General features: G+C 40.3%; 1 protein-coding gene across 14 annotated transcripts in view; it reads right to left on the bottom strand.

Moving 5' to 3' along the window:
- Positions 1 to 27,502, bottom strand: part of Sh3kbp1 (SH3 domain containing kinase binding protein 1) — a 369,672-nt gene that overhangs the window by 219,459 nt on the left and 122,711 nt on the right. For 13 of the 14 annotated variants that reach the window (XR_015444104.1, XM_087193656.1, XM_087193653.1 and 10 more), the window contains one exon: positions 7,000 to 7,123. Coding sequence is in view for 13 of the 14 variants with exons in the window: in XM_087193656.1 (XP_087049782.1) it covers positions 7,000 to 7,123 (124 nt within the window). In the remaining variant the exon portion in view is untranslated. Of the gene's footprint in view, positions 1 to 2,798; positions 2,821 to 6,999; positions 7,124 to 27,502 lie in introns of those variants that run through there. The other variant, XM_087193660.1, reaches the window with a different exon arrangement.

Raw genomic sequence — 27,502 nt, 5'->3', positions numbered from 1 at the left:
ATATGATGATACATTGTGACGGAACCCAGACCTATCCTCAGAGCCTGGTGTACCATATGGAGCTTGTACAGCTCCAACATTCTGGATTGTATGAGTTGTCAACTCCTCTGCAGCATGAGCAAACTTCAGTCATCCCCAATTAGCGATTCTCTGACTTTTAAAGACTATCTAAGGCTTCATGCCAGCCATATAATAAAACAAAATAGGAAGTCAGACTTACATGTGTGTTATGTTCCATGCAGAGCATTTAGAACTCCAAATGCATTTTCCCACAGAAACAAAGTTGTAAGTACGATTAAGTTCCCAGACTAACCCACAGTGTGGCTAAAACAGGGCAATCTCCAAATTTTATTGAGTAACAAAAACTGAAAAATAATGAGATTAAAGACATTTTAATTTATCAAAAATACTTATGCTTAGTGGCATGCCAAGTGGGGGCAATCTGGCCAAGGCAAGAAGGGGCTGCCCGCAGAGAATTTACAAACAATAATGAAGCCAAAAAAGTCAGTTGGCTTTTTACTTTCACCGCCTGCTGGTAATTGAAAACAACATCAATAACAAGATATTGCTCCGTGGAGAAAAACAGGTTCAACAAGAAGTGAAGAAGCAGTTAAGGGTACTTGGAGCTATTAAGGAGGAGACTTTGGTTCACCTACTGGGCTTTTAGTGTGATTCTTTATTGTCTCCAAATTAATATCTATACCTAAAGTCATGCCTACAGGAGTCCTTTTATTTTCTAATGCTTGTCAACAAGAATCCTGGTCAATGGGGATACAGCAAGAATCAGAAAACAGGGTCTATGAGTTCAATGAGCAAATCTTAGATAAGAAAGTAAAGGGGCTAAAGAGAGTGTGTGTGTGCAATCTGAGAAGTAGTAGGTCTGAGATGGAATTGCATGAATTGGGAACACTGACTCAGAGGAACTAAAGGCATCTGAGAGTAAGATTCTCACAGGAGAAAGCAAAGGCCCTAAGCAGGAGGAGTATTTTCCTAGAAAAACCAGAAAGTGGAGCCACCAAACCAAATCCACTTCATGGATGTCCTAGGGTAGGCCGACTTGGGTGGTAACCCAGCAGGAGTGTGGTGAGTGTCTAACTACACAACTATGGCATAGGACACTCTTTGATCTAGTGTCCATGACCTTGGATTAGGCTGCAGAGATTGAAAGGAAATAAATAGAAGGAAAATGCTAAAAACCAATGTCACAATGACACACACACTAAAAGTGTAGAGAATGTGCAATAGTTAATACCCCTCCACAGAGCTTTTCTACTACCCTCATCCCTAAGCTTGACAGGAAGCATTATTCAATAAGAAACAAGCCAGGGCAACATACTCTAAAATCAACCACTGGTCCTAACCTGGGCTCCGAATAAAACTTGCCAGAAATGCAGTCAGGATCAGTTAGCTTAAAAAGCCTCTTGAAAGGCCATTACTCTCAAGCTTTTGAGAATGAAGGCCCACTGGAAGACCATAGATGTATATACAGATATGTTCACAGAGACGTATGTATTACTGAGTAATGACATTTCCTACTCACTCACTGCCAGATTGCCAGCTTTATTCTCACTTCCCCTGGGGAAAGACCAATTTAAGTGACAGCCAAAAGCTTTCACACAACACCAATGCCTTCTGTTAACTTGCTCTTCTACCAGTCCACAAAAGCCAGTTCATGAGGCAAAATCAACAAGTGATTTGGAAACAAAGAAAAATCTGACCCAAAATGCTACATTTTCAGATTCCTAGTTAACCAGAGGGAAATTCACACTTGTTTCTCCAGTAGGAAATATGAAAGACAAAAGTCTGATTTCTACAAAGAACCTCAGGTCTTGCACCTACCTTAAACAACAAATCACCAGAAAGGCAAAGCAGCTGATATTTTCTTTATTAAGGGTACATTTTTCTTCATCCTTTGTTTACAGTTCAACAAAGAGCCCACCACCTATCAAGAATCATACCACAGCCTTGGAGACATGAGGAGCAGACCATGCCACACCTTTAGCCAGATTTTCATAAACCACCAACAGATATCTTGGGAATATTATTCCAGGAAGCCAAGTAAATGCTAAAGAAATGAGAGCTTGAAAAACACGTTTCCCCTTCAGAAGGGAACAAAGGAGAGAGGTAACTTTTAGGGACTGGAATGACTAGTACTGTTACTATGAGGACAAGAAGCATACACTCCAGGCAGCAGACACAAATGCAGAGCCCTTCCATGTGGCAAACACGAGACCCATATGAACATGAAGGGCATGTAGGTATCACCCATCCATACACAAAATGAATTGCGAATGACCTCTGTTCTAATTTTTAAAGCAACAGTGTGTCACCAGAGGCAGAGCAGCCATTTGGTCCCTCTGTTACGGAGAATTTTTGAATCATATCTGTTGGAAGGACTAAATATACCAGAAATAAACCCATGGAGCAATGTTCTACAACCAAAGTCAGGCCCTCATACCAGTTCAGAGGGCAACCCCCCCCCGCCCCCGTCTTAACTTGCATCTCACATGAGATAGATGATCTCACCTTGTAGCATCAGAGCTAGACCCATTACAAATAACATCTTTTAAACTGTCAGATCTTTCAGCATTAATCTCTGGGAGGGGCAGTAAAATGCAAATGCATAACAAACCTTAAATAAAAATGGTAAAAGCAGTTTATCTTTCGGAAGGCAGATGCCAAAGTAGCAGAGCGACTTAAAAGGATGATTATAAAATACATTTTACATCAGGAGAGCATAACAATAATAACAGTAGTAGCAAAGAATAATAAATGTGCAAAATACAGTAAAGACTTACCAAACACTGAATTCATGATAAACTGGAAATAGAAACAAGGACATATAAAGCCAACCAGAAACCCAGGGAGTGGCTTCACATTCAGAATGATAGAAGTAAATAAGAGACATACCCCCACCTTGCCATAAAAAAAAAAGATACAAAATATGTGCAGCACTTTCTGAACATTTCCCATGTGACACAACAAACTGGAACTGCTTGCAGGCAGAATTTGGCTGCTATTTTTCTAGTCTTTGTATCTGCCCCAGCACCAGGCACAGGGCCAGGCACATAGTTGGCATGTAGTAAGCACATGCTATTAAATGTTCATTGATATCCACTAAAAAGTGAGAAAGGAACAATGTCAAAAATTACAAGCAGCAGAGATGCATTCTCCCCATATGTTCTGCTAAACAATGCAAACTAGAGCCCTGACATATAATCTGTTCCTTACACAGGGCAGCTAGGTACTGATCACAGTCTCGATACTAAGCAATCACATGGCGAGAGTCAGGAAATCCTTTTCAAGATGAAACTAAATGATTTTTTAGTTTCATTTATAATTCAAGTAGAAAAGATTCCATATTTATAGCCGGGTACAGTGGCATGCACCCGGAGTCCCAATTTCTTGGGAGGCAGAGGTGAGCTGATTGCTTGAGCCCAGGAGGTTCAAGGCCAACTGGGCAATATAATGAGACCTCATCTCAACAATAATAACAAAACAATCTATATCCAAATCCACAAAATCCAATTGCTCATTTTCAAGAATAGGTTTAGGGTATTTTCTAACAACTGTTAAAACTTCTGTTTTACCCAATTTTGCTTCTAAACACATGATTTGAAAACTTTTTTTGAAAAATATATTCCTGGGTCAGGGATTGAACTCAGGTCCTTGCGCCTGCACAGCAGGCGGCAAAACCACTGAGCTAAATCCCCGGTACCAAAAAAAAAAAAATATATATATATATATATATATATATATTCCTCTATGTATTGATGTTCCCATTTAGGAGGGCCCATTACTCTCCTATATGGGTTTAACGATAGAAGACCGAAAAAAACATACAAATCTTTTCTGTCTGGTTCATGAGAATGATATTTTGCTCCAAAGAAAGTTTTCACATTTTCTGGCTACACTTTGTCAACATACTAGAGTCTGGGATAACTTTAGGTCATACAATATCCACAAAGCAAGTTTAAACAAAAAATAACTTCTTACTCCTCGAGAAAGTTCTGTTTCAAAACATGAAGCTCCTCCACTTGAAGCTGCACATGAAGCTGCTCCACTAAGCAGAGGTGGGAACAAGCACAACTGCCCTATGTTCTAATGATCCAAATGTAGGGCTGATGGCTGCCAAGCCAGCTGGAAAAACCTGCTTTCCCTCTCAATTTCAGTCACATCTTCTCAAAGAAAAAGTCCATGGAGTCATTCCAATACCTTCCTAAATCAATTCTGTAGTAATTTGCAAAAGTGAAAACTGAAACTAATCAGTTCCCCAACTGATGTTTCTCTGGTCCTGGCCTTTTCTCAAGGCTATGAGTAACTTCCTTCAAATCCAAAGTATCTTCTGACCCTATGCAGGTGCCTGGGAAGGGTGACCTCATCCCGGACACTAAGGTACTACAACTTATTTGTAACTGCTACAAAGTAAGTCATGTTGCAAAATGCAACAACAGCTGGACACAATTGGGCAAACTTCTTTACTAAGTCTGTCTGAAGCTCACGCCCTAATGAAGTGGTTCATAGTTTCAGAATCAGAATAGAAATAGACTTCAGTCTTTATTAAATCAAGTCTAAGCCCATATCAAATGACAAGGCTCATAAAAAGAAAAGAGTCTTCTCATCTTTGAGAAAGTTGAAAGAAAAGAATTGGTGTTAATTCTATTTAATTCTTACAGGGTCCAAGGCTGAATTGAAAGGTGGACTCATACACTCAAAAGATTCTATGTTAGCCAATCAAAACAGGCTAATAAACCTTGAGAGCAATTTCCCTCCCTAACAGCCATAGAAATACTGATAGACCAAAACATCCGAAAGGTTTCTAGGGACAAAGCTTGATGAAACAAAGTGACGGGTAAACTCTAGTCATTTAACTCACAAAAATTCAAAAATTAGTTGCACAGAAGTGTTTACAAGTAACTAGAATCATCCTACAGATTTAGCCTCTGATCACTGATTTAAAGGAAAAAAAAGTGTTTTTTCATTGATTTGGGGTGGGAAAAAAATGTAGCTTTTGAGCTCAGTACAATGAACTATTTATCTGGCCTGACAAGGCCAATCAATCTCCCCGCCCCGCTGTTTATTATAAGGAGCAGTAGAATACTGTTAGTCTTGACGGGTTAGGGGAGGGCCCGCAGCAGCATGGGTCCTGGTACACAATGCTACCCTTCAGTTGGAAATTTATGTTTGGCCCAGGTGACCCACGAGGTCAGTGTGAAGCCTGGGACGGAATGAAGATGGGTTGTTATGGGTTTCATATTTACAGAACTCTATGTGTTCAGGTCTTGTAGCCAGTTAAGTACATAAAAAGCCTAAGAGTAAAAGGTTGATCTTGATTCAACTGCAGATCTCAGGTAGAAGGCTTGAAAAAGGAGTATACATTGTATAAGCAAGCCATCCTTTTGAATTTCATTTTTCTGGTGAAAGAAAAATCCCATTAGGGGAACTTAAAGGCCAGATTTTCAGTTGTAAAGAAACAATTATCTGAAAAGTTCTATTTCTTCGTTGATTTAAAGTTCTCAGGTAATTTTACTGAACTCATCCCAGATAATTACCTTCATTCCTTACCTTAATTAATTCTTTCTCTTATGAAATTAATTAGTTACCTTAAGTCTCTTACTGACTTTACAAAAACAAGGCTGGCTGGAGAGGCCTTGCTGCTGGTCAGCATGTGTGCAATTGCTGGGCCTGCAGGCCTGAGCAGAGCTGGAGGAAGAGAATCCAGAAGGGTTTGGCAGCACAGAAATAAGTCTCACTGAACTGTAGCTCTCAGATCCAATGAGTGCAGGCTCTGGAGTTTGAGAACTTATTTGCAAGAATGCAGGAGGCACTCTGGGATCAAACTGTAGCTCTACAGCAGTGTACATGAAATTCTTAAAATGGGAAATTCTCTGTTAGAATAGGATTTAAAAAAGAAAGAAAGAAAATCTTATAGCTGCTAACCAATGTGGGCCTCAAGCCAACATTTCATCTCAATAATTCAAAAAAGGAAATGTATCCCAGGGCAGCTGGAGGGGGCAGAGGAAGAGGCAGGAAGGAAGAGAGCCACAAAGCTAATGTTTTGAGCACTATGATCAATGGGCAGTTTATTGGACAAATACTTACGCTGTCTAAATTTTATGAAAGATTAGCTGTTCTTTCCCATGGTTATCTAAACTCGCCTTCTTTTTCTTGTTAATGGAACCCTTTGCTAATATACTTCCTGCTCCTGCTTTTGAACAGCTCTCTGTTTTCCTTTAAGGAAGTAATAAGCCTGGAGAAAAAGCCTGCAGCTGAAAGCTGACCTACTGTGGGCCTGCTTAGCTCAGCTCAGCATGTGGCCTGGCTGATCCAAGGTCAGGAAACCCTGTGAGCAAACCTGCCAGTTTATGGTCCAGATTTGAGTGAGAAGGTCTCTCCAATATTATATTCTCTCTAACACTGTTTCAAACATTTACCACAAAGGTAAGATGGGGAAGAAAACAAAATTCCAACAAAGCTGACCCTTAAAAATTACCCTGAGCTCTCAAAAGGAGGAAAACAAGATTGTTAAAGGTTTCCAGGTTCAATAGATACATTAGCTGTATCTCTGTACATTCTGCCTCATAAATCCAAGTAGGCAGGGTGTGTGATCGGGAGCCAGAAGTTAAGAGAAAGAATCTGGCAGAGTTTGCCTTAGACTAAAAGGAGACCGTGGTCAGATACACACAGCTCAGCCTGCACCATACCATTATCTAAATTCATCTCTCATCCATAAAAATAGATGTGAAAGCAGAAGCTAAAACCCTACCAAATAAGCATCACTTACAAATTCTGCCAATGCTCATCAAAAAAAATTTATTAGTTCCCTTTATTATAGTTACGATATTGTTACTAGCACTGTGTGTGTCCCCAAAATGTATACTGAAAACCAAAAGGACAAACTCCATTCAATTTTTCAGCAACACAAATGTGACAGTTCACCCAGAAGTTTCCGAAGTTTGCTTTTGTACAGGGAGAGGGGTTCTTTCTCCTTTGCCATACCTCGCTTATTGGTTCTTAAAATGGTTTCAGAAGACAGCAAAGGGTTTCCACTGAACACATCGTGCATGGGCTTTTCTGGAGCTTTGTTGGAGAGGAGGTCTTTCTTCATATCTTTCTTTATTTCCTGTGAGGACAGAGAAAAAAAAATAAAGACTAGAGTCCGAAATTCTAGGATGACTCTCTAAAGTTTCATCTTTATGGAGGTGAAGTATTATAATACCAAGTCAGCACAACATAATATTTTAAAAACACCATTTCCAATGTTTTCATTGTTCTTACCTTGCATGTATTAAAGAAGCATCTAGTCCTACAAAGTAAACTAATGCTCAGTATGGTGAAGTGACCTTATGTAAGTGTGCTCGTTCCGTGTGACCATCAAGAGAATGACTGATAGGTAAAAGTCACCACACAGCTCTAAATGACAGTTTGTTCTACTTTTTGAACAATAACAAGCTTTGCCCACGCAGATTCACCCCTTAAAAAGCCTTCTGATTTCTATTCTTCTCAACGTGAGTTTAGATAGCTATGTTCCCAAATCACCATTGTGCTCACAATTATACTAAACAGAAAAAATGATTTAAACTCATTTACAGTCATCAAATTCCTCTGCCTTTTCAACTCTTGACAAAGAAACATTAAAGATGACAAATTAAAATAACCTTCTAGGCCAGAGGTCAGCAAACTACCGCCCACCACCCTATTTTGTAAATGAAGTTTCACAAAATACAACTGCGTTCATGGACACTATGTATGACTAACTACTTTGATGTTACAATGCCAGAGGAGTTGGAACAGAAACCAAAGCTTAAACTATCTGGCTTTTTACAGAAATAATTTGCTGACCCCATTCTAGGTGGTTTCTCACCAAAGCTCCATTAAGATCTAGATTGTTTAAACCTGATGACTGATCTAATTACATCCCTAATGCAAAAGCCTGAAATCTGAAATGCCCCAAATCCAAAACTTTCTGAGCCCTGACGTGACACCGCAAGTGGAAAATTCCACACCTAACCACATGTGATAGGTTGCGGTCAAAACATAAGTGCACTAAAAATACTATTTAAAAACACCTTTAGGCTATGTGTAAAGATGTATATGAAACATAAATGAATTTTATGTTTAGATTTGGGTCCCCTCTCCAAAATATCTCATTCAGTAAATGCAAATATTCTAAAAGTCAAAAAAATACTAAATCAGAAACACTTCTGGTCCTAAGCACCTTGGATAAGGGATACTCAGACTGTATTTCAAATTACTTTAAAAACGTACATAATTCTTTGCAAAAGGAAGAATAGCTTAAAATGATAGTAACTCACAAAGTGCAGATTTGTACATAGGAATCCTTCCCAAAGGAGCAAGGAATTTCTAGGCTTATCTGAACCCATGATCACACTAATTTAGGAAAAAACAAAAATTTAAGAGCTAGACTTGAAGCCCCACTGAATGGCAGGAAGGACCCACTGATAAGAGATGTGTGCTTTAGAAAGAGCAAGATTAAGAAATGGGGATGAGTTCCCTTTACAGAATGAGCAGACAGATAGCAAATTAAGTCGGAGGCCATGATTAGGCCCCAGCAGAGGGTGGAGGTAGAAAGAAAACAAGTTTGTCAAAACATTGCTATTGCCCCTCTGTTTTGTATACACCCAAGTATGGTTTAGTTACCATATTCAATTCCCCAATTGCTAGCTGTGATCATAACAGCCTCACCCTCTCTTCCTGCTCACCAAGGCCCCACCGGAAACCAGCAAATGGGGCTGCTGCTTTGCTGGGCTGAGAGTTTCAGCTGGTGTTGAGAGCCCTAAAGAGGAAGAGCTCAGCCCCAGGCCAACACTGGTACCTCTGCATAGCTCACAAGACTGTGTACACATGTGTGTATGTACATGACACCCACCTCAGCAGCCACAGCACCTGCTAGAACAGCAGTTGCTGGCAGTTCCTGTAGCCTCCCAGGCAGATGGCATCAGGGGACAATCTGCAAACATTGGCTGCCTGAGCCACATGCCTGCCTAAACCACATGATGGCTGCCAGCCAGCTACGGTTCCAGAAGTATGGACAACAAGACACCAAGTGCGTTCATTCCTCCAATGGTTGCTTCTTTGAGGAAAAACGGTTGCTCAAACCTCACTTTCCATCATAGTATGGATATGACTGTGTAAAGACAAATTTCCCCACCTAGACACCATATGATTTAGTAACACAATGTCCAACTTTACCAAGGAGTGAGTCCAAGAAATTCAGTGAGTTTGGGGAGACATGATCAATGTTTGGTTAGCACTAACTGCTAAAGGCACAAAATTGGGGAAGGGGAGGTGAGGATAGAGGCAAAGGTTGTAAGGCTGGGGCAGCCAATGGCTAAAGCCTCAGAAGTCATCCTTCTCAAGAATGCTCATTTCCCAGTGCTTCACAGCAGCACACTGTGTGCAGCTTGCTGAGAAGGACTAATCTGATCAAGAACAGATGGGGCTGAGAAACCAGCAACAGAAGAAGGTTGGCTCATAAACCCCAGATTCCTTCGTTTTCCCAGTGATTGTTTACATTTGCTAGACAGAGAAGCCCAATGTTGACCAAATTTCTTTAGGTGCTTCTTAGACTGAAGCAGGGAAAAGACAAAACTTAAAATGTCTCATTTTTTTCCAGAAAAACCACAGGCACATGGATTTGGCAGGGAATTCAGCAGGTTCCTCACCTGGACAACACCCAGGCTCAATGCAGCCCCACCCAAGGCCAATACCTTCCTACGACCTGCCCCTTCTCTCAGGGGTATGGGACCTGTCTTATCATCTATCCACCTACCCAAGATAGAAAAGTCAGCATTAATTCCCCTGTGCGACAGTCACCCAGTCTGGCTTCAGCTATTTCCTCAACTTCTTTTTCTCTTCATTCTTCCTCTACTGCCCTAAAACTATAAATACCTACATAGTGAAACTGACTCTCTCTCTCATTATAGACATATATATATATATATATATATATATATATATACATATGGACTTGAACAGACATTTCTACAAAGAAAATATACAAATGGCCAACAAACACAAGATACAACACCCTTTCAAACCCACTATGATAGCTAGAATTTAAAAAGATAGAAAACAAGAAGTTTTCAATGACATGGAGAAAATGAAACCCTATATATTGCTGGTAGGAATGTAAAATGGTGCAGCCTCTGTGGAAAACAACATAGCAGTTCATCAAAAAAAACATGGAACTATCATATGACTCAGCAATTCTTAGAGATATACTTAAAAGAACTGAAAGCAAGGACTCAGATAGATACTTGTATGCCAATGTTTACTGTAGCATTATTTACAATAGCTAAAAGGTACAAGCAAGCCAAATCTCCATGAACAAATAGCCAAGATATATCTATACAACTGACTATTAGCCTCAAAAAAGATTAAAGTTCTTGTACAAGCTACAACATAGGTGAGACTAGAAAACATGCTAAGTAAAATAAAGCACAAAATGACAAATATTACATGGTCTCACTTATATGCAATATCTAAAAGAGGTGAATTCCTATAGACAGAAAGTAGATTAGAGGTTACCTGGGAGTAGGGGGAGAAGATTGAGGTGTTATTCTTGAATGGTTACAGGATTTCTTTTTGGGCTGATGAAAAGCTTTAGAAATAGTGGTGATGGTTGTATAACATTATGAATATAATTGGTGCCATGAATTGTACAGTAAAAATAGTCGAAATGGCAAATTTATGTTATATGTATAACCATGATAAAATGATAATTAAATAGATAATAAAAATGGAAAAACCCCACATGAATAGTATCTAACATTTGAGTGCTTACTGTATGTCAAACCCTACACTCCAGCTTCACCCGGATGTCAGCTTTTCATCTGCACAAGACTCCTACTCACAGACACATACACCGAGACACAAGGAGCTAAGAAAACAAGCAGGAGCCCAGGTTGGAGCCCCACCTGCCTAGCTTCAGAGCTCATCTCTTAACCACACTTGTCCCAAGCCCTGCCTAGATTATAATGACATCTCCCTACCTTCGGTCTCTCCCCTCCCAGCTCAGCTTCCTCAATGCCACAAGGGACACTCCTCAAACAAATGCCTGTTCTTGTCATCTTCCCACTGAGATCTCCAGTTGTTTCCAAAAGACCACCAGCCAAACTCTTTTGTTCAAAAACATTTCAAAACACAACAAGCCACAAGTTCCTGCGTCTGCTTCTGGATAAAAATATCTGATGTGTGTGTTGCTCCCATAGTACCAATTACCATGTGACTACAAGCTGGCCAATACCTTATGTTCACAGAATTCTGACATCACAGGCTCCTATCAGTATGCTCTAAAAATGAGTGATGATGTTAACAATCATAGAACATTACATTGGCAAGGATTTATATAAATTAAAGCGCTTTCACAGGAATTTTTTTTCACTTGCTCCTTCCAATAACACTGTCAGGAAAAAAAGAGCCTGATTTTGCCAGGCATATTTTTACATATAAGATGCAGTCAGAGAGGACCCAAGAGCAGGTAAGGGCCACAGAGCTAGTCAGGTGCAGAGCCAGTGGAGGAACCAAACTCTGGGGAAGAGCTCTTCCCCCTTCCCCTTTGGGGAAGAGCTCTCCTGCTATATCTCACCTCTCAAGAAGAGCAAGTGTCATGACTGTGATGGAATGGACAACTTAAGTCACTCTGCCTGAGGCTCCAATGGGAACGGTAGCTTCTCTCCATATTTAAACTATACAATGTATCCCTTTACACATAAACCCAAGTCTTGAGGCCCAAATCCATGAAGTGCCTTATTGTCCACATAAAAGAGCTCCCTCCTGCAGAGGGGAACAGACTTGGCACTAGAACTCCTGTCTCTCCATAGCCTCCATACCTGGAGCTCTCCGAGGTTCTGATCCAAATTTGCAGGACTTGGAATTTCCTGGGGATGAGTGCTTCTAGCCCCCCACACTCAGTCTCAGCTTTCTGGCTGCTAGGCCCATTTCTTAAGAACCCTGATACTACTATCCCAGTGGGAAAGGCTACACCCTAGGCCAGAATTGTGAGGCATGAAGGCTTATGGAAATTCACACATATATGCCCATAAATATAAATTAGCAATCATTTTACTTGCTTAAAGATAGGCCAGAAGAGACAGGTTATCAGCAAACCTCTTTAAGTCTTCAAAGAAACTCTAGTTCTCTTTAGCATGTTCAGATGGGGCCATAATTCATATGTCTTGCTGCCAGGTGACTCTAAATCACTGGTGGTACATGCATGACTGTCCCATTGGATGGCATGAGACAGTCTCATCAGGTAGTACAAGTGGCCTGGTGGGACAGTCATGGATGTACCACCAGTGATTCAAGTCAGCAGGAACACATTAATTCAAATCCAATGCCTTAACAACAGAAACCTGGTGAGTATAGTAAAGCAAATGCCATCAACAAGATATTGATGATACAATAACACTTGAGCTGTGTCATGAGGACCAGCGAGGAGAACTCTTCACACCATTCTTTCTTCCCAAAGGCATTGTGCTAAACAGAGCCAAGATGGCTCACCCATATTCAGAGGCTAAATAGCCCCAACAATGCTAGGATAGTAAAAGTTCTCCATGCCACAATTAGTGGCCAACAAACAGCATCCTGTCTGGGCCAACAGATAATCTGTATGCAACTTGGAGCTAAGCTCTGCTTTCCAATAAGCGGAGATGCCTGGATATGGCTGGCTCCTGAGCCAAGGCAATTCTCTTTTTCTCCCCCAATCCATTATCTACTATACAGGTGCTAGGAGTTTGGCTGGCTTGATTCTTCTTTAAAGTAGTTGGTCAGTCTCCAAGAAAAACACCAACAAAATCTTCCACCAACCATGACACAGGTTAAGGCACAGGCTTCATGATGAATGGAGAGAAGAAAGCTGTGAGTCAGAAAACCAGAACTAGTCCTAATGTCATCATTTATTTGGGATGTGACTTTGGAGTGAGGCTTTAGGCCTCTGAACAGTCCTTTTGTCATCTGTAAAAGATGCTAAATATACCACCACAGAGGTGTTTTCTGGATCAGAGTGAATAGGACAGTAGTATACAAATTATTATTTACCGTCATTAAATAGCAAGTGCTATTTAAAAAACTATGCATACCAACACAGAATTTCAATGATAACATTAAGTGAAAGAAGCCAGACACAAAAGGTTACATATTGTACAATTTCATTTACATGAAGATCAGCAAGAGCCAAAACTAATCACTGCTAAGATCTCTCAGAACAGCAGTTTCCTTTGGGGATGGGTAGGAAGGAGCCTGCTAGGGGGATGAAAATATCTTATAATTTTGTCTGTGGCATACATATTTCAAAATATTCATTGAACTGTACTTCTAAGACCTCTGCACTTTACTGTAGGCTATTTCAATTTAAAAGAACAATATAAATGCTTAACCTGGAAGAAGATATTTTCTTTCAAATCAAAATGTGCAGGTCCCAAGCTCAATCCCCGGTACCAAAAAAAAAAAAAAGTGCTAATATTTTGTTCTACAAGATCAAAAACATAAAAAGCAATTGCTTGGATATTTGGATGTTCATCTCAGGCAGTGGAAAACTCTCTGGGATCAACATTAAGGGAACGGATGGTTGCAATGTGCCAGATGCAGCCCATCGAGTGGGTGAGCCAAGGAATGTCTCATCTCATTTACACAATCAGCTGAATGGATCCTTGGTCTCCACCCCGGCTGTGTTCCTCCTATCTTACAGTACTTTCTTCTTTCCTGCCACCAATAGTACATGCACAGGGCAGGTTGGTGCGATGGGCATCAGAAGGAGCTCAGCGCCACCCTCAGCTGCCCAGTAAGCTGGTCCTGGGATTTCCCTCTCCATTAACAGGGACTACTGAAGCTGGGCAAGGTCCTCACGGGTCAGGGTAAAAACGGGGCAGGGAAAATAGGACTCATTCATCAGCCTCTCTTCAATCATGGTCCATTTTTTTCTGGAGGAAACGCTTCCTTTCGATCCAGGCATGGCTATGGGATCACAGCTGTGGCCTCTGTGCTAGTTCATGGAAAACCATTTTGCAAAATTACTACTGGCTAAAGATAAAAGGAAATCACTAAAAACAAACCCTTATACGAAATCTACTGATCAAGACAGTCTTGAATGGTTACAGATTCCTAGAAATAGCACACTGCTCCCCCCATCATACATGTATCATCCTCCTCATCACACAAAAGGCAAGTTTAGGAAGCAGCTGCCTGTGAACATGTTCCCTGGGCACAGACACTGCTTTTGCAGCACTTGGCTCCCTTCACAAGAGGCTAGTCTGTCTCAGAACACCTGGGGAGACAGTAGCAAGGCTTCTGAGAGCAATAGTACAGGGGAGCTCTAGTTGAATCTGGAAAAGTCTGTTTCTTTAAAAAAAAAAAAGGCGTGACAACCACAATAACATACCCATCAAACCATAAATGCACCAATTTCATTAGAGGGAATTGTAAAGGGGAGAACATACGCATAAAGTAAAAATACGGCAAGATACGAGGATTTGAAAAAGACAGGAGGGTAGGCATACTGGTACTTGTTGTGTGTTTGAAATATTTCATAATTTCCCCTAAAAATTACATAGTGACACCATGTTGATGTATCTCACCACCATGGCTTTCTCATATTTACAACATATGCTACTTAGAAAATGCTTTGACATCTAATTATAAATATACCAATGACATTTTCAGCTCAAAGCTAACAAGGAAAAATGTTAAATGTAACAGGATATGTACTGCCATGTTTCTATGTCAGTCTTCAACTACATGTCTGCAACATCGCATACTTACAGTATTACCTCCCAAGAATCAACGAGAAAGCCCGCAGAGACATAACAAGTACACAAGAGCAAGAAGCTCTTGACCCGTAAACAGGAATGAGCAAATGCTGCTACGAGCACAGCTAGTTCCAGATAGTGGACAAAGATGAGCAGGGTTACTCTTGGATCACAAAGAGATAATATTGCTTCCTGATATACAATGCAATTAACTGTGTGATAAGCCATACCTTTATGTTTACCCTTGCCCTGCTAAACATCTACATGATTACCACTGAATGAAAAGGCGTCAATACCAACCAGAAGTTAAAACACTTTAGAAGGAGGGTACTTAGTATTTGTCAAGTGAATGGCAAGTTAAGGAGAGTGTTATGGGCAAGGTGACAATCTACAGATAGGGGAAGTACTCAATTTAGCCCAAAGGCATGACAACATGGTGATCTGTGTCCTCCCTACAAAGATACAACTAGGATTCAATGGTTCACCCTCAACTTTTCACATCACAAGATGCAGATCTGCCTTAAGAGTGGTAGGAAAAGGTGATAATAGAAAATACACAGAGTTCCTCATTTTTTTTAAAGCAAAGATACTTATTTCTTTACTTGACTGGGATATGAGATATTCTAAATGAATTTATTCATTGAAAAATTAAACTTAGAAAGCACTAGAAGAAAATATGAAAGAATGTTTTTGCAATCTCAGAGTGGGAAGGACAATTTGGCGCTGATACAGAATCCAGATGCCACAAAAAGCGGGGGGGGGGGGCACGCGGGAAATTATAAATACAACATACCAAAGACAAAACCTCATCAACTAAGACAAAAGGCAAACTGGGGGAACACTGTTATATAGAGAGACTTCCTTCAATGAAGTCAGCAAAAAGACCAGTAACCCAACAAAAAATAGCAAAGGAAAGTTCACAGAAAAAAAGGAAAAAAACCACACATGATTCAAACATATGGGAAAATGCCTAGCCACACTTATGAGAGAAATGCAAATGATAGTGGGATTCACTCAGTAATACTTGTACAGTGCTTGGTATATTGGTATTTTCTCATATCTAGAACTGTAGCACTTATCTACTATATTATAATAATGTTTTCATGTGCCCTTGCAATGGAGTATGGCCTTCTCAAAATACTAGCTCTGTATTCAGAGCACATAGCCCAGTCCTGGCACACAGCTACTATTCACTCAAAGAATGAGGGCTATGGGGAGGAGTAAGTATAAAACTGTCCCGAAGTTACTCTAGAGAGGGATATGTATAATTTTTAAATTACAATGAGATATTTTTATCTGTCAGATTGGCAACAATAAGAAATTGATAATATAATGTTGGCAAGGGTGCAAAAAAAGAATCTCTCATACTTTTTAATGAGAGCATAAACTGATGTATAAATCAGTACAACCTTTCTGGGAAACAATGCGGTCATTATCTACCAAAAAACCTCAATGCCTGTGCCTTTTGACTCAGTGCTTCCACTTCTAGGAATTTAAATTATAAATATATTTTGCACATGTGCAAAATGGCATGTGTACAAAATTAATCATTATGGTACAGCTTAAATTATCAAAAGACTGAAAATGTAACTGTGTGGCAGTAGAGAGCTCATTATAAGTGACCATAAATTCATACCATGCAACTCTTTCAGGAATGAGACCAGTCTGTATGCTCCAATAAGGACATTCACCAAGCCATATTGCTAGATCAAAGAGCATAAGAATGTATGCTGGGATTTGGGGAATTTGTGTGTATCCCTCAATGGGGAATAAAGAACCCACACAAACTGATAACTGGGGCTACTTCCAGGCAAGGAAACAGAGTAGCTCAGGGAAAGGGAATGCATGTATTTTGTCCCTTTTAACTGGTATCATGTGCTTATGTTAGCTCTTAAAATTTTTAATTTAAAATTTAAATAATTGAAATATATTTACTATTTCTCAATACTTAGATTAATGACTGCTACTCTTTTTGCAAACAAGGAAGAATTTAACACTGGCCCCTAATTAGAGTTTGGCTATATCACTACCACTGCTAATTTTAAAGAACCTGAAACTAGTAGCCACAGTGATGCATTGTATGCTAACATACAAAAGTCTCCAGTCCATATATTTCATTGTGAGGATAGAAAGGCTAAGTGGTGAAGAAAATCATAGCAGGGCCAATAATCAATTACCTTTCCAACTATGATATACATTTCAAGATTCGTGAAATACAGCTATTCTTGAAAGCACAAGGTCCTAATGGCATGACAACAATCAAGACAAAATGTATACAAGGAAGCAACATCAAATTTTATTTACAGTTGTACCGTGGGTAGAATACAGTTTGGTTTGATGTCCAGAGTGTAACAAGAGCTAAACAGTTCGGGATTCAAAAGGTTAATTACACAACCTGAAACTGAGCTCCCTAAGGGATGGGCACTTTCCCCATCACAGTATCTCCCAGAAAAATTTTTAAATGTTTCTTATAACATCATGCCTACTTCCGGAAGCAGTACCCCAAACACAGGACCTGTTGGATCACATACTAGGTAAAGAGACGGCTCTTGCAGAAAAAAAAGGAAGAGGAAGTTATGGCCAAGGTCCAAAAACCACTCCCACTGTCTTTCTAGGGCCTGTTTGGTGGAATCACAGTCCAGATACTGTCACATCCTTGTCCTATAAGTGTAGGTCCTCTATGAGTGGCTAAGGATAAGGAATAGGGTCTCACTCATCTTTCATTCCCAGGCACTCAATGTTAGTCACTATCATCTCCCCTGTTGTTCTTTGAACAGATATTTAAATACCTAATGTGTGCCAGATATAAATGAAAGCAGTACATGCATCTTGTCAAGGGTAATTTTTACAGTTACAATTGCTTCTAAGATAAATAACTGAATGGGAAAAACTAGGGACTTATACATAAAGAAACTGAATACAGGCCAGGGATGTAGCTCAGTGGCACCATGCCTGCCTGGCAAGCGAAAGTCCTGAGTTCGATCCCTGATTAAAAAAAAAAAAAAAAGAAACAGAATTCAGTTTTCATTTTTCTAGGTCTTCTAAATTATGGAATTCGCTCATAATTTTTTTTTTTTTTGTACTGGGGATGAACTCGGGTCCTTGCGCTTGTGCAGCAGGCGGCGAAACCACTGAGTTAAATCCCCGGCCCTCAGCTCATAATTATTAAGAGTATACGAAGAGCAAAGTATCATTCTAAGGGTTTATATGGAATAGGACATATAATGCTCAGAACCACACTAAGGGATACAGGCCATTCTTGTCTCTACTGGACAGATGGGGAAAGTAGGTCCCAAGAGGGGACAAGCAGACAGGAAAAAAGTGGCTGGTGAGGCTGTCCTGGGCAGTCCTACAGCCGAGTTTCTGTCCCTAGCAGCCACACTATACTCTGCTCGTGCAACATGTATGCTCCCTAAGGCTGCTCTTCTCTTGCTCCATAAACTGCCATCTCAAAGAGTAAAGACAAGGAAAACAACTATACTATAAACTTTTAGCAGTAACCACCAGGAGGAAAACAATTTGAAAACCACTCCTCAGCAAAGAAATTCTTAAATTTTTACCAACAAAAAAGCACCTGTTTACTGATTGTTTAAAGAATGTTTATATAAATTTCCATGCAGGATAACTGGATTGTCAAGAATAAATTATTCCAAACCCGTGACAAAACAATGCAATTTCATGCTCATTTCCTGATTAAAGCTTTTAGACAGCTGGGCATTTTCATTTCTCAGAGCTGTAGGGAGCTATGCAAATTTCCACACAGCAACTCTAAGATCATTAATCTAAGAAAAGCATGTGCCAACAGAATACTGGATTTTATATTCTTTCAGTAGGGGGAGAGGAGGGGCAGGTTAATCTAATTACCCTATATGTGGTCACCTGACTACAGTTAACAAAAAGATCAAATGCTAAACTGTACAATCAGCAGCAAACTCCTAAGTAATGAGGCATTTCACATCACAAAAGGAATGGAAGGGGGATTCTTATGCTGCTTGAAACCAAATACAGCAGCAATAAAAATAATCACAATGAGCTTATACAAATGATAGACAGAGCATTTTAATTATCACGAGGAGCTTGGAGCAGAACTATAAATCAATGTCTCTCCTTGCTTACCCGCCCACATATGCACAATACACATGTGCACAGTCAATAAGACCAGAAGATTCTTCTAGTGAAGTTGTCTGGAACTGGATACAAGTGAACACCTAGAATTAGACTCACACTTTAGCCATAGACATGCACTTGGCACTTATTGTTCAGAGCCTGCTACTGTTATTTCTCTCTCCAGTAGGCAGCAGCTGGGTTCGGAAAGGCAGCAGACTGGTACAGGCAGCTGACACTCCAAATTCTGACTCTGATACTGCTAACAGTGTAGCCTCCATGCCTCAATTTTGTTAGTTGCAGAATGAGAGGTTAAGAAGGAAAATTTTGAAGACTGCTGAATGTGGTGGCGTACACCTGTAATCCCAGCACTCAGGAGGATGATGCAGAAGGATCACCTTGAGTATGAAGCCAGCCTGGGCTACATAGTGAAGTGAGACTCTGTCTCAAAAACACAAACAGAGCTGGGGATTTAGCTCAGTGGTTTCTCCACCTGCTGTGCAAGCGCAAGGACCCGAGTTCAATCCCCGGTACCAAAAAAAAAAAAAAAAAAAAGATATTTTTGAAGATCAAATGAGATCTTGTGCATGAAGGCATAGTCTCTGGGACCTAGGACTCTGAGACTTCATACAAACACCTACAACCATTGGTCTTACAGAAACCTCAAACAATTTACTTCTATGTCCTCTATGTTCATTCATTCTCATTCTCTCCCTCCCTCCCTCCCTCCCTCCCTCCCTCTCTCTCTCTCTCTCTCTCTCTCTCAGAAAGCTCCTGGAAAGTGATATGTTCCACCAAACAGGACCAGAACCCAAGACAGTGAATATGAAGAGGTGACCAGAATTTCCTGGCTATCAGCTGGGCAGCACCTTAAAGAGCAACCAATTCAGAGTGGAGCAAGAGTTGGAGGGTTCTGGGGAGGCTGCTATTTCTTCCCAGGGGAGGAGGGAGAATGGGAGAGAGAAAGAGACAGGAGAGGGAAAAAGATTTTTAAGAGCCATCATACGCTGTATCATCAAAATATATGGGGAAGGGCCGGGGATTTAGCTCAGTGGTTTTGCCGCCTGCTGTGCAAGTGCAAGGACCCGAGTTCGATCCCCGGTACCAAAAAAAAAATATGGTGAATGCTTAAATTTTTAAAATTCATTACAGTAAGACACATTGCCATTAATCCCCCTCAAAATACTCCCCTTGCTTCAAACACAATTAGCCCATCATCATGCCACTTTCTCAAGCAGTTCTGAAAGTCCTTTTTAGTGAGTCTTCACAAGGTTTGATATAAAATACAATGAGTGCTGGTGTCAAGTGCTATCCAACAGAAAGGCAGGCTCATATAAACATTATGGTGTGTCCTCATCCACCTTATTCACTAGATCTGGCACTCTGTAACTTCTGGCTCTTACCCAAAGTCAAAATGATCATGAAAGGTAAACATTTTCAATTGATTCAGGACACTGAAACAGCCATGATATCACAACTAATGGCACAAAAGAGGATTTCTAGAACCGCTTCAGAAAGTGCCAAAAATAATGGGATAAGTGTTCGAAGCAAAGGGTATCATTCCAAGGGGGATTAATGACAATGTGTCTTTATTGTTATTATTTTTTTTGTATTAAATTCTTTTATTGGTACACTGTAGGTATACAACACAGTTACATTTCTCACTGGGAATTGTACCTTTACATAATGCATCTTGGTTCTTATTTTTTCCCCATTCCTAGCCCTCCCTTCACCCCCTCCACCCTTCCCTATTTACAAAGACTTTATTTCCATTTTTTCCATTTCTCATCATTTTTCCTTTCCCTTCTTTCCTTTCCCCTGCCCCTCCCACTACCCCTACCCCTTTGGACCTTTTCTTCCTATTTTGCATTATCGATTATTCATTCTCATCATTGGTACATTTTAGGTATACAATATAATGACATTCATCATTGGAAATTTGCACCTTTCCATAGTCTCTCTTGGTTCTTATTTTTCACCCTTGCCCAGAACCTCCCTTCAACCCCTCCAGTCCTCCCTATTTACAAAGATTTTGTTCCTATTTTTCCGTTTTCTCATATTAATCCCATTCCCTTCTATCCTTTCCCCTAGCCCTCCCACTTCCTTCCCCTTTGCCCCTTTTCTTCCTATTTCACATTACCTATTATACATTTAGTCCTTATTTACACTTTCAGTTTCTCACACCAGAGAAACTATTCGGTATTTACACAGGTGTGTCCTATTTATTTCACTTAAGAGTATGGCCTCAATGTGCATACACTTAGCTATAAATGTCTCTAATTTCTCATATTTTATGGCTGAGTAGTACTCCATTTTATAAAAAAAACACATTTTCTTTATCCAGTCTCCAGTTGATGGGCATTTGGGCTGTTTCCGAGTTTTAGCTATTACAAACTGCGCTGCTATGAACATGGGTGCACATATATCACTGTGGTATGATTCTTTTAATTCTTTGGGGAAGATCCCCAGCAGTGGAATAGCGGGGTCAAATGGGACTTCCAGTCCTAGTTCTTTGAGGTATCTCCACACTGATTTCCACAGTGCTTGCACCAGTCTACACTCCCACCAGCAGTGGAGCAGGGTTCCTCTTTCCCCTCAGCCCCACCAGCATTGGTTATTGGTTGATTTCATGATAGCAGCCATTCTTTCTGGAGCGAAGTGGAATCTCAGCATTGTTTTCATTTGCATCTCTCGAATGACCAGTGATGTTGAACATTTTTTCATGTATTTATTTGCTGTTTCTAATTCTTTGTCTGAGAAATGTCTGTTCATTTCAGCTGCCCATTTTTGGACTGGGTCTTTCAATTTGGGAGGTCTGATCTTTTTAAGTTCTTTATAGATTCGAGATAGTAGACTTTGTCTGAGGGACAGCTGGTGAAAATTTTTTCCCACATTGTGGGTTGTCTCTTCACACTGCTGGTGGTTTCTCTTGCTGTGCAGAAGCCTTTTAATAAGAAGAGATCCCATTTGTTGATTGTTTGTGCTAGTTCATGGGCAACTGAGGTTTTGTTCATAAAATCTTTTCCTCCACCGATGTCTTCAAGGGTTCTACCTAACCTCTGTTCCAACTGGTTCAGAGTTTCTCTTTTAACATTTAGATCTTTAATCCATTTTGATTTTAGTTTAGTGCATGGTGAGAGATATAGGTCTAGTTTTAATCTTTGGCAAGTTGAAGCCCAATTTTTCCAGCACCATTTATTAAAGAGGCTATCTTTCTTCCAGTGAGGGTGTTGGCTCCTTTGTCGAAGATGAGATGGCTGAGTGTGTCTGGCGTTGTTTCTGCATCTTCTAATCTGTTCCACTGGTCCTCAGGTCTGTTTCTTTCCCAGTACCATGCTGTTTTTATCACAGTAGCTTTGTAGTAGAGTTGCAGGTTGGGGATTGTGATACCCCCTGCCATGTCTCTGTTACCTAGAATTGCTTTTGCTATTCTGGGTCTCTTCTTCTTCCAAATGAATTTTTGGATTGTTTTCACGAGGTCTATGAAGTATGCAGCTGGGATCTCAATTGGAATTGCATGAAATCTATATAGCAGTTTTGGAAGTATGGCCATTTTCACTGTATTAATCCTTCCTACCCAGGAGCAGGGGATGTCTGTCCATTTTCTGATATCATCTTCAATCTCTCTTTTCAGAGTGCCATAGTTTTCAGAGAAGAGGTCTTTGATTTCTTTCGTTAGGATAATCATCCTAGGTATTTCAGTTTTTTGGGTGCTATTGTGAAAGGAATTATTTGCCCTATTTCTCTCTCAGTGAGTATGTCATTGGTGTAGAGGCAAGCTATTGATTTTTGTGTGCTGACCTTGTAACCAGCTACTTGACTGAATTTGGTTATTAAGTCTAGAAGACTTTTGGTGGAGTTCTTGGGGTCTTCTATATAGAGTATCATGTCATCTGCAAATAATGACAATTTGACTTCTTCATTACCTATCTTTATTCCTTTTATTTCTTTCTCTTGTCTAATTGCCATGGCTAATGTTTCCAGAACTATATTGAACAAGAGTGGTGATAGTGGACATCCTTGTCTTGTTCCTGATTTTAGTGTGAAGGATTTCAGTTTTTGACCATTTAGTATGATATTGGCTGTTGGTTTTTCATAGATGGCTTCTATCAGTTTGAGGTAGAGACCATTTATTCCAATTTTTTGTAGGGTTTTTATCATAAATGCATGTTGGATTTTGTCAAATGCTTTTTCTGCATCTATGGAGATAATCATATGGTTGTTGTCCTTGGCTCTGTTGATAGAGTGTATTACATTGATTGATTTTCATATATTGAACCATCCCTGCATCCCTGGGATGAATCCCACTTGATCAGGGTGTATGATCTTCTTGATGATCTTCTGTATTCTGTTTGCCAGTATCTTATTAAGGATTTTTGCATCTATGTTCATTAGTGAGATTGGCCTATAGTTCTCTTTTTCGGTTGGGTCTTTCTCTGCTTTGGGGATCAAGGTGATGCTTGCTTCCAGGAATGAATTTGGGAGTATTGCTTCCCTTTCAATTTCATTGAAGAGTTTAAACAGTAGTGGCAGCAGTTCCTCTCTAAATGTCTTGTAGAATTCAGCAGTGAAGCCATCAGGGCCCAGGCTTTTCTTAGTTGATAAGTTTTTAATTACATTTTCAACTTCATTGGTTGATATTAGGTTGTTCAGAATTTTTAGGTCTTCTTCGTTCAACTTTGGTAATTCATATGTATCTAGGAATCTGTCCATTTCTTCTGTGTTGTCCATCTTATTGGCGTATAGGTTCTGGAAGTAGGTATTGATGATCCTCTGGATTTCTGCTGGGTCTGTTGTGACTTCACCCTTTTCACTCCTAAATTGCATGGATTTGGGCCTTTTCTTTCCTTTTTCTCACAAGGTTGGCTAAAGGTTTGTCAATTTTGTTGATTCTTTCGAAGAACCAATTGGCTTCATTGATTTTTTGTATCATTCTCTTAGTCTCCATTGCATTGATTTCTCCTCAGATCTTTATAATTTCCTCCCTTGTATGAGCTCTGGGGTTGTCCTGCTCTTCTTTTTCTAGAAGCTTGAGGTTCGGCATCAGGTTGTTTAATTGGGATCGTTCTGTTTTCCTAATATGCGTATTCACTGCTATGAATTTCCCTCATAAGACTGCTTTCATTGTGTCCCATAGATTCTGATATGTTGTATTGTCATTGTCATTTAATTGAAGGAACTGTCTGATTTCTTTAATTTCCTCTGTGACCCAGTGGTTATTCAGAAGTGTGTTGTTCAATTTCCATGTGTTTATGAAATTTTTTGAGTTTCTTTTGCTATGGATTTCCAATTTCATCGCACTATGGTCTGATACTGTACAGGGGATAACTTCAATTCCTTTGCACTTACTTAAACATGTTCTATGTGTGAGTATGTGGTCTATTTTGGAGAATGACCCATGTGCAGCTGAGAAGAATGTGTATTCTGATTTTGTGGGGTGGAACACTCGGTAAACATCTGTTAAGTTCATTTGTTCAAGAGTTCGATTGAGTTCTAGTATTTCATTACTTATTTTTTGTCTAGTTGATCTATCTATTTGTGACAGTGGGGTGTTGAGGTCCCCCACTACAATTGTATTAGTGCATATATGACTTTTCATGTCCGTTAGTATCTGTTTTATATAGTTGGGTGCACTAGTGTTTGGTGCATAGATATTTATGATTGTCATCTCTTCCCCTTGGATTCTTCCCTTTACAAGGATGTAGTGTCCTTCTTCGTCTCTCTTAATCAGTGTTGGTTTGAAGTCTACTTGGTCTGCAAAGAGGATAGCTACCCTTGCTTTTTTTCGGGTTCCTGTCGCATGCAGTATTGTTTTCCACCCTTTAACTTTCAGTCTATGAGTTTCTTTTTGAACTGTGTTTCTTGTATGCAGCATATTGTTGGATTTTGCTTCTTGACCCATTCTGCCAGTCTATTTCTTTTGATTGGTGAATTGAGACCATTAACATTGATGGTTATAACTGAAATGTATTGACTTGTCATTGCCATGACTTTTTCTTTTTGTTGGGTTCTCCCCCTTTCCATTTAATTTCTTGTCATGCCAGATGGGTTCATTCTGCTTTGCTTCCTGGGGTTGTGATCCTCAATGTCTGTTCCTAGGCTATTGTGTAAAATTCTTTGGAGTGCTGGTTTGGTATTCACGAAGTTCCTAAGGTGCTCTTTGTCATGAAAGTATCTTATTTCTCCATCCATTTTGAAAGATAGTTTTGCAGGGTACATCAGTCTGGGTTAGAGGCTGTTTTCTTTTAGGGCTTGGAATATGTCACTCCAAGCTCTTCTTGCCTTGATGGTTTGTGTTGAGAAGTCTGCTGTGATTCTGATGGGCTTTCCTTTGTATGTGATTTGTTTCTTTTCCCTGACTGCTTGGAGAACTTTGTTCTTCTGTTGAGTTTCTGGAATCTTAACAATTACATGCCTATGTGTAGACTGTTTTTGATCAAGGCTATTTGGAGTCCTATATGCCTCACTTATCTGTATGTCAAGCTCTTTTTCCATGCTTGGGAAGTTTTCTGCCATTATTTCTGTGAAGAGATTGTTTATGTCATCTGCACTCTCTCCCGTTTCTTCATTGAGCCCAACCAGTCTTATGTTATTCTTTTCTGCATCATCTAGCAGCTGCTGGATTGATTTCTCATGTTCCCTTATAATTTTGAAGCAATTTTTCTTTTCCTGGTCACTAATTGCAATCTTATCTTCTCTCTCTGAAATTCTGTCCTCACATTGGCTCATTCTGCTGTGTAGACTTTCAATGGAGTTTTTCATGTCCTGGAAATCTATTTGCATCTCTTTTATGGATTCCATTTGTTTCTTATGTTGGGATTCCATCATGTTCCTGAGCTCCTCTCTAGATTTATTAATCATGTCTTGTACTAGGGGCACAATTTCTCTTGTTATCTGAGAAATTATTTCTGATTTCATTTTTTCCAGATCCCCTTTTGTTGCCAGTTCAGTGGGTCCAGGTAGTTGAGAATCAGAGTGTTCCATCTCATTTCCCCTTGGGGTTGCTGTAGGTGATCTGGAAGTCTGGTTTTGAGACTTATTTACGTGTTTTCTCATTTTGACTGGGGCGGGGGGCTGTTAGCGCCTGCACGGATTACCTCCTCTGGGCTGGGTGAGGTGGGACAGGGGCCGGGAGCAGCGGTAGGGATGGTGACCCAAAAGCCCTTTCCTGTGGGCTGGGAGCAGCCAGAGGGATGGTGGCCGGAACCCCCTTCCTCTGGACCAGGAGTAGTGGGATGGTGGCTCAGAAGCCCCTCCCTCTGGGCCGGGAGCGGTGGGAGGGATGGTGGCCCGGAAGCCCCTTCCTCTGGGCCAGGAGCAGTGGGACAACGGCTCAGAAGCCCCTACCTCTGGGCCGGGAACAGTGGGACTCAGTACCTTGGTCTGGTGGTCTGGTGTCCTCTGCGTCTTTGTAGTGTGGAATCCGGTGGCTGCCTGTCTGCAGCGGGGTGATTCGGTGTCTTCCACGCGACTCAGGACCTCGGTAGGGCGTACACAGACCCGCCTGTCTGCAGCGGGCTTATTCGGCGTGTGTTCCACGTGACTGGGGACCTCGGTAGGGCATGGGCAGACCTGCCTGTCTGCAGCGGGGTGATTAGGCGTCTTCCACGCGACTCAGGACCTTGGTAGGGCGTTTGTTATTATTTTTTTTATATTTAAACATCCACCATACCTTGCGATCATACCACATCCACATCTAGTGCCATTTAGTTCAAGGTATGAGAAGATTTAGTTGTCATCAGACAAGAAAGAAATACTATCTCCAGGAAAAATAAAAAGTTGTATGAGGAAATTAGAGTATATTCTTGCTTCAATATTCATCAACATTGCTACATTAATGAAAATATTAAATATACATTGAATTAAAACCTGAGATATGAGCATATAGGGAGGATGAATATTGCACAGGGCAGGAGATGAATTAAAATCTTTAGCTACCATAATAGTTAAAAGATAATGTCTACAATTAAATATATGAAAAAATATTCAACATCATTGGTCATTCAAGAGATGCAGATGAAAACAACACTAAGATTCCACCTCACCCCACAAAGATTGGCTGCTATCAAGAAATCAACAAATAACAAATGCTGGCGGGGGTGCAGAGAGGAAAGAACCCTTCTCCATTGTTCGTGGGAATGTAGACTGGTGCAACCACTGTGGAAATCAGTAGGGAGATACCTCAAAGAACTAGGACTACAGGTCCCATTTGACCCAGCTCTTCCCCTACTGGGAATCTTCCCCAAAGAATTAAAAGAATCATACCACAGCAACGTATGTGCACCTATGTTTAGAGCAGCACAGTTTGTAATAGCTAAAGCTTGGAAATAGCCCAAGTGCCCATCGACTGGAAACTGGATAAAGAAGATGTGCTTTTTCTATATAATGGAGTACTACTCAGCCATAAAGAATGAGAAACTAGAGACAGTTATAGCTATGGATGCATATTGAGGCCATACTCTTACATGAAATAAATAGGACACACATGTGTAAATACCGAATAGTTTCTCTAGTGTGAGAAATTGAAAGTGTAAATAAGGATGAAAATGATTAAAATGAATAATTGATAATTTAAAATAAGAAAAGGTCCAAGGGTTAGGGGATGGCAGGAGGGGAAGGGGAAAGGGAAG

The sequence above is a fragment of the Heterocephalus glaber genome, unplaced genomic scaffold, assembly GCF_053883595.1.
Source record: "Heterocephalus glaber isolate CG9 unplaced genomic scaffold, H.glaber_assembly_v1.0 deba00001594, whole genome shotgun sequence".
Taxonomy (NCBI): Eukaryota; Metazoa; Chordata; class Mammalia; order Rodentia; family Bathyergidae; genus Heterocephalus; species Heterocephalus glaber.
Note: the sequence above shows the minus strand (reverse complement) of the source record. Positions and strands in the feature narration are given on the sequence as shown.